This window comes from Schistosoma mansoni, chromosome 4 (genome assembly GCF_000237925.1).
Source record: "Schistosoma mansoni strain Puerto Rico chromosome 4, complete genome".
NCBI classification, from domain to species: Eukaryota; Metazoa; Platyhelminthes; class Trematoda; order Strigeidida; family Schistosomatidae; genus Schistosoma; species Schistosoma mansoni.
In genome coordinates, this window is record NC_031498.1 from 978025 (window position 1) to 992771 (window position 14747).

The following is a 14747-nucleotide window of genomic DNA, read 5'->3' on the forward strand; positions in this document are numbered from 1 at the left end:
TCTTTCCTTGGTATCTTGATCAGGTGTCCTTCTTCCCAGTCTGTCGGTGGCGCTTGTTCCTCCTCCCAAATCTTCCTGAATAGAACATGGAGCACTTTTGCAGGTAATTCTATGTCTGATTTTAGTGCCTTAGATGGTATATTGTCATGTCCTGCTTTCCCTCTCTTGATTTTTCTGATGGATATCCTGATTTCTCCGATCGTTGGTGCAGTGACATCCATAGGAAGGTTTGTAGGTGCTGCTTTGATGTCCAGTGAATTCAATGGAGCTGGTCTATTAAAGAGTTTCTCAGGGTGTTCCGCCCATCTTTTACTCTGTCCTTGAATCTCTGTGATTGTCTTCCCTTCTTTATCATTGACCGGTCTCTCTGGTTTACCATATTCCCCTGTTAGTTTCTTCGCTGTGTCATATAACTGTCTCACATTTCCTTCTCTTGAGACTTCTTCCGCTGTCGTTTCTAGGTCTTCCACATATTTCTTCTCGTCAGCTCTAATGCTCCTCTTCACTTGCTTTTTTGCTACAGTGTATTCAGCTTGTGCCTTGACCCTTCACTGTTCTTGTTCGGCTGTCGTTAATTGCTATCTTCTTGTCCTTTCTTGAATTTTGTTCAGGGTTTCGATCGAGATCCATTCCTTATGATGATACTTCTCACGGCCCAATACCTGACACATTAAAGTCAGTGCTTCTTTAATTTATTTCCAGCTGTCTTTCATAGTAGTTTCTACTTCTTTGTGTAGATTTCGTAAGGCTTGTAACCTGTTGTTAAGAGTTATCTTGAATTCATTGAGTTTGTCAGTATATCGGAGGAAGGCTGTATTGAACGTTTGTAATGCTGTTTGTCAAGTTGTTCAGTGTTTCTTTAGCTTCAGTTTCATCTTGTCAACCACCAGGTGGTGATCTAAAGCTGTGTCAGCTCCTCTCCTGGTTCTCACGTCTTTCATTGACGTAGTGAATTTTTTACCGATATCAATACGGTCTATCTTGTTCTCTGCGATGTGGTCCGGTGAGATCCATGTAGCTTTATGTATGCGTTTGTGGGGGAATATTGTGCCGCCTATAACTAGTTTTCATAGTTGAAATCATGGGTCAATTGAAGCTAGACCACCAGGGAAAACCTGGAAGCACTGGATGGCCGTTTCGTCCTATTATGGGACTCCTCAGCAGTGCGCATCCACGATCTCGCACTCGCGGGATTCGAATCAAGGACCTACCAGTCTCGAGCCTGAGTCCTTAACCGATAGACCACTGAGCCGGCATCCAACGGTGTTAATGTCTAACTTCAACCAATCCACGATTTTGAGCGACCGTTCACCAATTGTCTTCAGTGAGTTGATACCCCTACTCAGTGGTCTATCGGTTAACGGCTCCGGCTCGAGACTGGTAGGTCCAGGGTTTGAATCTCGCGAGTACGGGATCGTGGATGCTCACTGCTGAGGAGTCCCATGATAGGACGAAACGGCCATCCAGTGCTTCCAGGTTTTCGATGGTGGTCTAGCTTCAATTGACCCATGATTTCAACTATGAAAAGACTAAATTCTCCACAAAACCCCCTCTGATCTATAACTAATTTGTTGAATACACATAGATTTGCAAATCTCTCACCATTTTCGTTTCTTTTTGTCAGTCCATGATATATTGATATCCGGTGTTGTCCATTTTGAATTTGGCGTTTACGTCTTCCATCACGATGGTCAGATCTTCCTGGGCACTTCTCTATGACTGCGGCCTCTCATAGAACTGATATTTGTGGTCGTCATTGTTATCATTGGTGGGTGCATAACATTGGATAACGTTCATTGTGATCCCTTGCTTCTTTGTTCTGAATGATGCTTTGATGATCCTGGGTCCATGGGATTCCCACCTAATAAGTACATTTCGTGCTTCTTTGGACAGCATCAGGGGAACTCCCTGAGTGTGTGGAACATTTTCTTCTTCGTGACTAGAGTATAGCAGCACCTCTCCTGAATCTATCCTTTTCTGTCCAACTTGGGTCCAATGGGTTTCGTTGATTCCGAGCACCGTCACGTTGTATCCTATTATTCCCGTTGCTATTTGGCTGATCGTCCCAGTCTCCCACATTGTCCAGATGTTTCATGTACCTATAAAAGTTGTTGTTGTTAAAAAGCTCATCGGCCCCGTGACTTCCGAAGAATTTCGGCTTTCATCATGAGGCGTCATAATTCTTCCTTCAACTCCCAGAGCAGAGTTTAAATGGTCTAATTTGTTTAATCTGGTTGACGTTTTTTTAGAAAGGTTTTTTCTACGGGATGGGGTTCCCGACCCCATGCCCAACCCTCCTATACCTGGGCTTGGGACTGGCAGTAGCTCTAGAAGAGCTACAGGTGGAGTTCCATTCAGACAAACGTGGAACAAAAAGATTGTGCGATAATTCATGGATGACTTTTGGGGTATAATAAAGCAGCTTCGAGAAACTTCAACCGCTCACCAGGGTCAAAGTAGGGCCACAAATTAGTTTTAGGAACCAGGATCTTGAGTTAGGCTTAGGGTTTCCATCAAAAACTAGTATCTGTTATGATGCCAAAATGCTTCTCAAGAACCGTTTTTTTAAGATTGAATAATCAGTCTCAACTGGTCACAATTTTCATTTAATCCTGATGAGAAATATACTTGCGTTAATAGTCTTGAAGTGATGAACGAAGACGCTTTATACAGTCAACTTTATCGTATCTATAAACAACAAAATATCGCACAATTTGCATAGATAAATTTAAATAGAACAAGAAGGACGAAAGTAACATGATAGAAGGTTTATTCATTTTATTTCAACGGTACGGTTTCCTGTCATCTGCTTAGTAGTGGATATTGATTTTTAAAAAATCATTCGAAACTATCAGTAAACAGATGATATCAAACATTACGTTTAACTGAAACCGTCTCTACCAAAACATCTAGACCTAATTTGTAAACTCAAAAGTATACTGTCTTTGGTATTGTACTGTTCTTGTGAACTCACTCACTGGCAATTAGTTGTGCGACTGCTCATCTCGCATTTGGGATCACAAGTTCATTTTCTTGGTCCCTTCTTTTGTCTGAAATCTGCTCATTTTAATCTTAAAACCAATTCTTTCTCTATATTTGGCATTATGTAGCTTTCACCATTAATTTTTGCAGTAACGTACCTCCATCGGCTTTTGAAATCTAGAATATTAAGACTGCTTAACACCTTATAATTTAATTCCATTTAAGATGGTTTGAATTATCCGGTTGTTCATTTTTTGACCGAAATCTCATCAGCCTTGATTAGTATATGAGGATCCTGTGCAAAGTGCTTTGATATTCTGTATGTCTTATATTTCTTCCATGCTTGTTATTGTTTTTATTAATCTTCACTGATGCGTAGTTCCCCGACATTAAGTTTGTACACCGTTTTCTTATATAAATGATTAATACTGATATTTGTAGGTTATAAACAGCTGAAGAGAATCCACAGAATGAATTAATTCATCTGCTAAGTCCATTCTGCTTGCTCCTCCAAACATTTAATAGGAATTTCATGAAAATTTATCTTCATCTTCACTCGCACAAAAATAAGGTGTTCTCATAGATTATTGTGGCCGTACGGTACTTTAACAATTATGTTTTGGAGGTAACATGCCTTATCGTTAAATTGTTCAACGCTGGACCAAAACATGGAATTTATTATTGTGTATGTTTGCTAAATCAGTTTAATTAGTTAGTCAATAATAACGTGGTCGGTTTGTGATAAATTAAGCTAATTGGTAAACTTTTGTAAGCTAGTCATAGACGTTTTATTTATAATGATCTACTGGAATGAAAGATACACTAACTAAGCTATAATTGGTAGAACTCATGCAGAATTTGATTGGTGTGTTTCTGTTCTATATAAGTGAATCAATTCTGTTGTCATCAACATGGTCGCTAATACGAAATGTTTTACTGTAGGGTACTAATCATAACTTCGTTTATGATCTTCCTCTTAGGAACAGGTAAGAAATAATTTTGGGATTTTTGAGTTTGATCATAGTTTTATTATTATGATTCGTGTAAATAGTATTAAATATATGGGTACTTTATAATATTACGTTTCTGATTCAACATCATATGCTGAGTCTTTTCTAACTTATTGGATCTTATCTTTTTGCTACTTTACTTACTTACTTACGCCCGTTACTCCCAGTGGAGCATAGGCCACCGACCAGCATTCTCCAACCCACTCTGTCCTGGGCCTTCTTTTCTAGTTCTATCCAGTTTTTGTTCATTCTTCTCATGTCTGTCTCTATTTCTCGGCGTAATGTGTTCCTTGGTCTTCCTCTCCCCCCTTGGCCTTGAGGACTCCATGTGAGGGCTTGTCTTTTGATGCAGTTGGGTGATTTCCTCAATGTGTGTCCTATCCACTTCCAGTGCTTCTTCCTGATTTCTTCCTCCACTGAAATCTGGTTTGTTGTCTCCCACAGTAGGTTGTTACTGATAGTGTCTGGTCTTCCTCTTCTCCTTTTTGGTATTCAAATCATATTTCGCTCTTACATTGAAGATGTAGCATATAAGTTTTACAAACGAGTGGAATTTTCAAGGTCAGTTTGACGACAGAAAATTGGTAAAGATAACCAGTGTAATTAAAATCTACTAATTTCCTATTCATATCGTAAGTGAATAAGCTTTATATGAAAATTAAGGAACATTATTCAAATTAAAGGTTAAATAAGTAGTGATATAAAATATAAGAAATAGAGTTGGTATGATATAAAACAATAAGAAGTTACCACATAATTCTTAGTATTAAAATGGATTAATAGTTACTGTAGTGAACAGGACACTAGTTGAGGACAGTCGAATGCATTTAAGCACAAATTACAGACTATCTCACTAAATTCTGATAACCATACAGCAAACAGTTTATTTGCAAAATAACAATCAATTTTCTTAATCTTCACTGTTCCTTCTGTAAATATCAGTCCATCTCCTCTGATTTCATTGTTGATGCACTTTCGTACCGATTGCGCTTCATTCCTGTTCTTTCCTTATCGATCTTCGGCTGAAATATATTCTATGTCTGACCATCACCATATACTATTTATGTGGACATAAGTAGTCCATACCATAGTTACCAGAACCAATCGATAATGTGAATAATTAGTTTTTGTACGCACAATAGGAAAGTAAATGTACTTTAAATAATTTCAGAGTTGTAGTTTGAAACTTTATCTCCTTTATAATCCAAACAACCGTACGCATTCCATAATCATTTAGATTAAAATAAACAACATTATGATATACGATCACCGTATTATGTAATTAACTTGATATTAATGAAACCAATCTATACAAGGAAGTAAAGATGATATGACGATCATACACTGTTGAAATCAATAAGAACAGGTAGTTTCATGTGTCCCATGTCACACCAAAACGCTTTAAACTATTTTTTGACAAAGTATTGTGAAGTTAGTTAAAAATATCGCGCATTTTATCCAGTACAAAACAATTATTCAACGAATTGTAAGCAAAGATGGATAGTGGCTAGCAGTGGAATCCAGAACGTGCGTTTCGTCCTATTTGGGACTCGTCAGCTGGATGTACCTGCATCTCAGAGTTGATGTTCACTCTGGGACTCGAACCCAGTACCTTTCGCTTCAAACGCCATCGCGATATCCACTCAGCTACTGAGTCCTGATAGCCACTTGCTTGTGCAATGAGGTGAAGTTTAAATTCACTTAGTATTGTTTATTTGAATCTTCCGATTGATGTTCAGGACTGCAACTGGTCAGTCTGTCCACTGCTAGCCACTATCCATCTTTGCTTACAATGCTTGTGAAATAAGGCTTTATCGAGGCAATACGCATAAAATGCACATATGCCAATAAGAGACTGACCAGTTGCAGTCCTAAACATCAATGGGAAGATTCAAACAAGTAATACTAAGTGAATTTATTCAACGAATGTTTAATTGTAAACAACATATCGAATTCATTAATTCAGAAAAAAAATTGTATAGCAACAAAACCTATTTGCTTTATGAGAAAACACCAATATCAAAGTGTCGATATGATTTCAATAATATTATCATCATTTATTTTTGTATTCGATTTTTTATTTGGGTTTAATGAAGACAAATTTTAAACAAGAAATAATGATAATTCCATTATAAGCCAATCTTTGACTGTAATATAACCTTTAGGTATTTCTTCTTATATAAGAGAGAATCAACAACTTAACATAGGAAAAAGATATTGAAAAAAGACCTAGATTATTCCACATAAAGTGGTATGCTTTGAGTTGGTTCGGTAATGTTGTGCATTTGGTTTTTGTCACAGTCGTCAAATTACAAACAAAAACAGTTCCCGAGTTTGAAGATGTTATTACCAAGGTTTGATTTAATAATTTCAAATGAATTGAGTATTGGATAGATTGTTATTAATGAAAAATAATATATTTGTAATATCCCAATGACTAGAAAATTTAAGTTTTATGAATTTTCTGACGTGTCATAACTCAATGTCAGCCATCGTAGTATTAATTCAATTATCTGTTATTTATTAATTACTCTGAAGAAGTGGCTTGCATGAAGTTACGAAACGTCAGGTATACAATTTTTCTACTCATTGAAATGTAACAACAAAGATATATATATGTATTACTAACTCATTACCGAATACTCAACTGATTTGAAACTACCATTGTAAATTACTTGATTAACCCATCAGAAATTTTTTCTCACTACAAAAGTTTGTACAACCACTTTCACTACCTTGGCCATCGATATAGGGGAGTTTGTAACAGGACTTTGATAAACTATTTTTCTATTTCTTCCACTTTTTGTATTTTACTTATTTTCAACATTCGTCTCTTGATTCTTACATAACTACTACACACTACTGACCATTCATCAAAATATTTTGTTAGTTCCTTCTTCAGAAGGGGGTTTTGTGGAGATTTAGTATTTTCATAGTTGAAAGAGTGAGTTAATTGAAACTATACCACCATGGAAAACCTGGAAGTACTGGACGGCCGTTTCGTCCTATTGTGGGACTCCTGAGCAATGTGCATCATTTCATATGCTCACTAGTGACTGACTTCGTGAGGTAAATCCAGGAGTTCTAGTGAGAAGTAGTTCCTTCTTCGCTTTTTATGTATTATGCAACATAGGAACTTCTTGATTTTTGAATAATTACTTTGGTTGTTATTAATCCTTTTTCTTCCAATTACTCAATGTTAGTTTATAATCGATATGTCATTATATAATAACTAAGTAGCATATCTCCTGGAAGAGTGTTATTTCATTATTGTAAATCATATATATGTATTAGTGTAGAACCATGATGAAAAACTAATTTCTTTATTTACCAAATATCAGAATGGGAACTTTCACAAAACTCTTCACTTTATGATAGCTAACTGTGATATAATTGACGGTAAGTGCTTCATAAATATTTGTTTTTTGTATTATATATGAACCATGATTCTCACGAAATAATTATACTTATTTATTAAGGTAAACATGAAATGGTAACTTTTTGGGTTTGAGTGAACGACAAAATAAATTCTGTATGCGCGAAAATTCATTTAAAACACACACACATTTACGAATATCGAAGAAACTAGCATACATTCACGTACTTACTTACTTACGCCTGTCACCCCTCATGGAGGAGCATAGGCCGCACATCAGCATTCTCCATCCAATCCTGTCCTCGACATTCCTTTCCAGTTGTTTCCAGTTAGCATTCATCCTTTTCATATCTGCTTCTGTTTCCCGGCGTAATGTGTTCTTTAGCCCTCCTCTTTTCTGCTTCCCTTCCAGATTCCAAGTTAGGGATTGCCTCATGATGCAGTTTGGTGATTTCCTTAATGTATGTCCTATCCACTTCCAAAGTCTTTTCCTAATTTCCTCTTCAGCTGGAAACTGGTTTGTTCTCTACCGTAAAACGCTGTTGCTGATAGTATCCGGCCAGTGAATGTTGAGTATTTTGCGTAAACAACTGTTTATAAATACTTGTACCTTCTTGACGACGGCTGTAGTAGTTCTCGAGGTTTCAGTTCCGTACAGTAGGACTGTGTTGACGTTCGTATTGAAGATTCTCACTTTGAAGTTAGTTGAGAGTTGTTTTGAGTTCCATATGTTCTTCAGTTGTAGAAATGCTGTCTTTGCTTTGCCAATCCTCGATACATTCACGTAACTTTTAGGAATATCACTAAAAACTTTTAGTAAACTTGTACAGTGTTTTATTTTACTTTTGAAATATATCTAGATTGTATTAAATAGTCTTATGTAAGGAACTGTAAGAAACTTCTGCATAAAAATTGAATTGACTATGTATATGAAGGATAATATTTCCATGGTAATATACCTTGAGGTTAGTGTATCTAACATCTTTTCCAAAGTAAATTGTCCTTTCTTGGTTTTATTGTTTTTACAATGAAAATGAGTATTCAATGAAAGGAATTTTAAAGAATTTCATAGATTACTATCAAATAAGATGTAAACATCTCGAAATGTTTTCCATCAGAGAAAATATGTAAATATTGATCTTCGATACCCTTGAGAATTCTACTACAGTTCCTTTTTATTTCTCTGTTATGGAGACGGATTTTTACCATTGGTTCTTTGTACTTTCCAATTATAAACTTTTATAAACATTATAGCAACTTAGCATTGAGTATCTGTAGTGCACTATGCGACATCGTAGAATGGTTATAGTAACTTCATAACTGTTGAATACATTAAGATCATGTTTTATCTAAACATTAACATGATTTCTCTTATTTCTTTTCTTGACTGAACGAAAACTCGACATTTGGAACCAGTCTCATTTTAGAATTTGTTAGTTATGAAGGTTAAAAAAATGAAGATTCTATTATCGATCTAGACATAATGTAGATCTCAAGTGTTTACAAACAGATAAATGACATTTTCTCCAAGTATATAATTATGCTTGTTACTATAGTTGTGTATGCTACTTATGTTGACAGATACAAGTAGTATAGAGTACCAATAAGAAGTGGAATACATACCTGAAGAAGATTGGGAAGATTCAATTGAAGAAAACAGAACGGGAAACAGAAAGTAATCGCAATAAAAACGGAATTAAAAGAATCATGAAACATGTAAAGGAGACCTGATAGACGATGTGCAAATGATGTATTTAATGTATGATTTTGACATTTCATGTAAACATTCTGTAATCAGATCAAAGAAAGCCGTCAATTCTAATTCGTGATGTAATCTTCAATGTCGTGTATTCAATAGAAACCTTCGTTTGTAGGAAATTCAAACATAATTGATTGTTTTGTTTAATCTCAATTTAATAAGCATAGAAGAAACTTTTATCGACTTTAGTTCTCAGTTTGCTTTTTGGTGGGAACGGGAGTAAGTTTATTTGCTGATTGATATATATTCAATTTTTGAATATAAAGTTCAGTTTATGAAATTAATCTATCTGCTAGTGATACTGTCTTGTAAAATAATGTTGGAAAAGTTTATAACCAATTTTTATGTCTTGAAACCCTCTGGCCAATATCATATGCCAAGTCACTAAGCAGAATACTGACTATACTCATTTTTATTTCGCGTACATTATTTACTCTACAGCTTACTGTTTTTGACTTGGCTAATGACACGTCCAACCATCAGTAGTGAACTTGAGTTGACAGCTAAGTCCTTTTCTATGCTCAGCCATTCATACTTTCAGTATGATTTTCAGATGTTGATTTACAATATCACAATGCTACTGAGCATTTCAGATAATTCATAAAGTAGTTAAAATGATCGAAAACAAATGTTCGGTAACAATTACTTCAAATATGTATGATTGTGCATGATATTCTTCTATATTCTAAGAAAACATTGCACAGAGAATACTAAATGTATAAACAGTGTTCTATCTCTAACATATATAACAATAAACTGTATCAATTTCGTATTTCACTTAATTTGGTAGATAAAAATATTCGTAGAAACAGAAACCGTGGTGGTGATAGTGGAGGCCGTAAGTTAAGACATTTAATAGAACAATTGATCAGTCAATTCTATATATGAAATAAAAGGTGTACTGTGAAAATTGTCATTTATTATGCTTCATAAAATTCTCATTGTTAGTCAATAATTGTTTAGAACACTGATAGTTTTTCTGTCTTAGAAATTGTCTCCGACTGTAAAAACAACTGCAAGTCATGATATTACAAGATTACAGATATTAACACCAAGCTATAGTGTTTGAAATGATGGACCGAATTTACAGATAAGTTGGTTGTTTTTGATGCTGAGTTAGAGTTTTTAACGACTAAGCTCCTACTATGTGGATAACATGATCAGAATCTATTTCAATCGGAATCGTGATTTTCAATTACTTCACATTTGTTGATTTAGTTTGTTCTTATAGCTGACAAATGAAAACAATTAGAACATACGAAGACAATCGTTTGAAGATAAGGCCATCAGAATAAGTTAACTTGACAACTGTGGAATATTTAAAAGATCTCATTCCTGGATGGTAGTAGGTGTTGATAACCTTATCTATATTAGTGAAATCTCACCAATTGGATTATCTAGCTCAAAGAATTCAAGAACGCTGAAAGTCAAAGTATGAATAGATCTTGAAGATGTGTGACCTTGACTCGTTGAATTCTGAGTATTTAGTGGATTTCAATGGAGATGGATATAGGGAAATCATACAGTTTGTCTTTCCTGATATAGGGTAAATGAATGTTATCACAGAAAGGAAACAAAGGAATGAGAAGAAAAATTTAGCATATTCATGAATATTACACACTTGACATTTACCATAAGTGATCTTGTCATTAACCATATCAGATGAATAAGTGATTCATCAAGAGGTTTTATGTTTAATAATTTCCTAGAGTTAGTTCTGTTTATGAATAACGTGATAATAAGTAAAGAGTATTTGATAAGAATGTTGATTTATCATGTTAATGACCAACCCACAGCTGTTTCTTTGTAAATCCATAAGTTTAATTTGAGCAACATAGTCGAATACTTCGTAACATTAATTTATTAAAACACATAAACATTGGTACATGGTAGCACTAAATATACCACACAAATGATTTGATTTGTATGAGGGCTGGAATGTAGTCCGGGTTCTCAAACCGGTTCCATACCCTGAGCCTTTGACTTAGAAGTCTAATCCACAAGACCGTGGAGCAACGTTAGGAGATGTAGTCTCATGTTAGCCGGTGACCAACAATTCGTCCATACGTCACTTGTTTCCTCTGAATTATTAAAATTTTGCCAATATTTCCATAGCAATATAATTTTTCTGATTTTTTGCGAAGAGTCTTATTTTTTTGAAGGTAATTTCATGTTGATGATAGTTGGCTTTTCATCACTATTAAGTGTCTAAGCATTTTTTTAAAAAAAAACTTACTTTTTTTTCTTTATAAATTCCCCAGTCTCTGATTGTAAGCAATTTTCAAAGTTCCGGTTTCTTTTGATTATGTGTATTTCCGCCACTCTACATATAAATAAAATCGCATAGATAATTTCTATCGTTATAATCATATTGGTGACATATGACCGGTAAACAATTGTATCTGTGTGATGATGCAATGAAATATGTAAGATATATTAAAAACAAATTACATTAAATGACGTAGTCAATATTTTTGCTTAATTTATAGAATGGAGTAAAACTTTAGAAATAATTCACTTTTGTATTGGTTGTTTGAATCTTCCCTTTGATGTTCAAGACTGAAATTGATCAGTCTCTTATTGGCATATGTTCATCTTGTGTGGATTGCTTCGATATTACCACAAGCTAGTGACTATCTGGACTCAGTTGCTAAGTGGATAATGCGATGGCGTTTGAAGCGAGCGGTACTGGGTTCGAGTCCCAGAGTGAACACCAACTTTAGGATGCAGGTACTTCTAGCTGACGGGTCCCAAAAAGGGTGAGACACATGTCTTAGATTCTACAGCTAGCCACCATCCACCTGTGCTTAGAAACTTTAGATATGTTTGTACATCTTTCAAGTTGATAACCTTTCCACCATACATAAAGAATATCAAATACTCATTTACAAGTTTCCAGGGTTAATATGTGTTGTTCAACAAGAGACATAGCTACTTTAAAATATCGAGTTCCTAAAATGTAGTTCTTTGTTAGATTTTCTTGATATGCTTCCTTACTTCAAAATTTACATATTTAGAAGAGTTGAAATAATTTTAAATTTGATATTCTTCTAATATGTATTCTACACTATTGGATTAGAAGACACATTTGATTCATATAAATGAGTCTTTAGAATTCCTACTTGAATAACCGTTATTCATAGAAATCAAGCGATTTCATGTTTCAAACGACTTAGTTATCATAACAGTAATGACCTATAAAGAATACTATCTCTTCTAGCTACAAGTTAGTGGTTATATATGTCTCAGTGATGAAAAGTAAATTAATGTGGTAAATACGGATTATCATCAATGTATATAAAAAAAGTTTATTTATTGTGGTGAACTATTCGTTACACATATAATAGAGTGTATCTTGTATGTGTTTGTAGCATTCATTTATTTCTAATTAAGCAATGGAGTGTATGTGGGTTTGTGGAGGTTGTTAGGTGTTTGAGTTTACATCAAGGACTGACCTTAGTTGGACAATCATTGAAAACCAGGAAGCACTGGATTAATATCCTGTACTTGTATCCGCAATCCCATTATGGTCAGTCTATGCTACAAACTATGAAATCCAACGTTCCTTACAAACTCCATGTATTAATTATAATCATATGATCATTAGTGACTGATTCCAAGCATCAACTTCCGGAGTTCTGTTGAGAAAGCGTGAACAGCGGAGTTCTACTATGTCAAGCATGAAGCAGTCAATTATAAATAGCAATGCAAAATAATTGAGTAATATCCCGAATTAACTGAAGTTCGATATGTAAAATATCAGATACCAGTTCAGTGATTTGAAGTTTAGGCGTTTACTATGAGACTTAAAGACATTGTGCTCAATCCCAACTGTATTTGTGTGCTACTGAAGTCTCATAGTTGGACAGAATATCTGTTCTTCCTGACTTTAAATGATCCCCAACTAAGGTCAGTCAGTGATGCGAACTACAAAACGAAAGTAAGTAGTTGAATACATAGTATATACAAAAGTTGATATGCAATCAACAGATGTATATTAAAGTATGTTTAAGAGAATCGAAATTATAGACACAATTAATGCCATTATAAGTTTATGGAAATTAGAACAAGACTGTCAGTCATTTTAGTTTTGCTTTTTAACGCTGTCCACAGATCCAAGTTTAGTTTCTTTATTGAAATCAAATAGAATGTAGAAGTATAAAACAAACTTTTGTTTATTGCAGTTCTCACTAGTCTCTTTGATTGGAATGGAGGTAAGTTTAGTATTCAAAGGGAAAAAATATTTGATCATTAGATAAAGACGTTTTGTCATTATCATTTTGTAAATTCCATTCAGTCAGTGAGTCAGTCAGTCAGTCACAACGTAGAACTTCGTACGTACGTACATCAGTTTGAGTTGCCATACCGCATTAGCACAGAGATGCAGTTGTCGATTCAAACCCCATAGTGGTAGAGGTAGTAAGAGTATAAGCATTATGTGAAAGATTAGGGTTTGAAGATGTTATTGAAGGAGTATAATCCAATGAAATAAATTTAGAAAGAGAAAAATGATAGAGACATGAAGAATTCAGAAGATTAGAATTTGGCAGAACACAAAGATTGGATGCACCTTTGCCGTTGCAAACGATTTTGAGCCATGTCATTCAAGGTCTCTAACCATCGATTGCTATCATCTCGCGAATCCCAACCACGTAGTCTACGCCTACCAGCATCGATTCAATGCTTAAGCATTAGCATCACTGGGTCAACATCTTGTATTACAAATTTAACTTCAATCAATCAGAGGTATACTAAGACAACCATACATGACCATAGATAACAACTTTTCCATTCCTAACATGTCTGCATCAATTACAAATTATCGGCAGAACTTCAGAAACATTGAAATAAGTCACTAGTAAGCTAACTGTAGTAATTTGACATCACGTACACTATGGTGAGATGTGAGGTTGTTTATAGGAAACCATAGACCAAATTTTGCCATATTTGGTACTTGTTATAAATGTATATCTGTAATTTTGAGGGAGCTGGTGTTCACCGGTGGATTTGACTGTACGTTACACATCTTAACAGTCTAAGTAAGACGTTAACAATGAGCTATTTCGGAGGTGATTCGAAGTCTTTTAGACTAGTGACCACGTTGCAACTTAGTCAACAGGATTCTATCAGGACTACACAAACATGACTTCAGCCACTAAATGATCGAATGTAGAAGTATATAACAAACTTTTCACTAAACTCTTTAGTTGGAATGGACGTAAGTTCGGTATTCAAAAGAAAAGAATTATTTGATCATTAGATAAAGAAGTTTTGTCATCATTATTTCGTAAATTCGATTCAACATTCAGGAAATCTAGTGAAACGTAAACGCAATACATTCTCAGAACAAATTTTTTTGAATAGAAGCGGATTACATCATTACTGTTACATATGTGACACATAATTAAAGTTGATTGCTTTACTCACTGTCCAGTTTCTTCGATGTAGTCATGGGAATATTCACCATTAAAGTCACGTTGAATAAATCAGTCGATAGTGATTTCTCGTGTTCTTTCTAATATGTTAACGAAACGGTTCCCATTTTCTGCCATTCCTTCAGTGCGACGTTACTCTCGACTGACCGCATAGAATAAGAGGAACTTCCGTACACTAGTGAGAC

At 34.8% G+C, this 14747-nt stretch overlaps 1 protein-coding gene and 2 non-coding genes across 3 annotated transcripts in view; 2 read left to right on the forward strand and 1 right to left on the reverse strand.

Annotated features, from left to right (window-relative positions):
* Window positions 1-3946: 3946 nt before the first annotated feature.
* The window catches only part of Smp_158890 (hypothetical protein), a gene marked incomplete at both ends in the record, with an annotated part of 13295 nt that continues 2494 nt past the window's right edge, over window positions 3947-14747 (forward strand). Inside the window, 4 exons of the mRNA XM_018796491.1 lie at window positions 3947-3968; window positions 9335-9345; window positions 9914-9962; window positions 13309-13341. Coding sequence (XP_018651627.1) covers window positions 3947-3968; window positions 9335-9345; window positions 9914-9962; window positions 13309-13341 — 115 coding nt within the window. The remainder of the gene's footprint in view (window positions 3969-9334; window positions 9346-9913; window positions 9963-13308; window positions 13342-14747) is intronic.
* Smp_tRNA_01062_Gln_TTG.1.1 lies at window positions 5579-5645 on the reverse strand. Its single transcript has one exon. It is a non-coding gene (tRNA).
* Smp_tRNA_01877_Pseudo_TTG.1.1 lies at window positions 11769-11839 on the forward strand. The gene has a single exon. It is a non-coding gene (tRNA).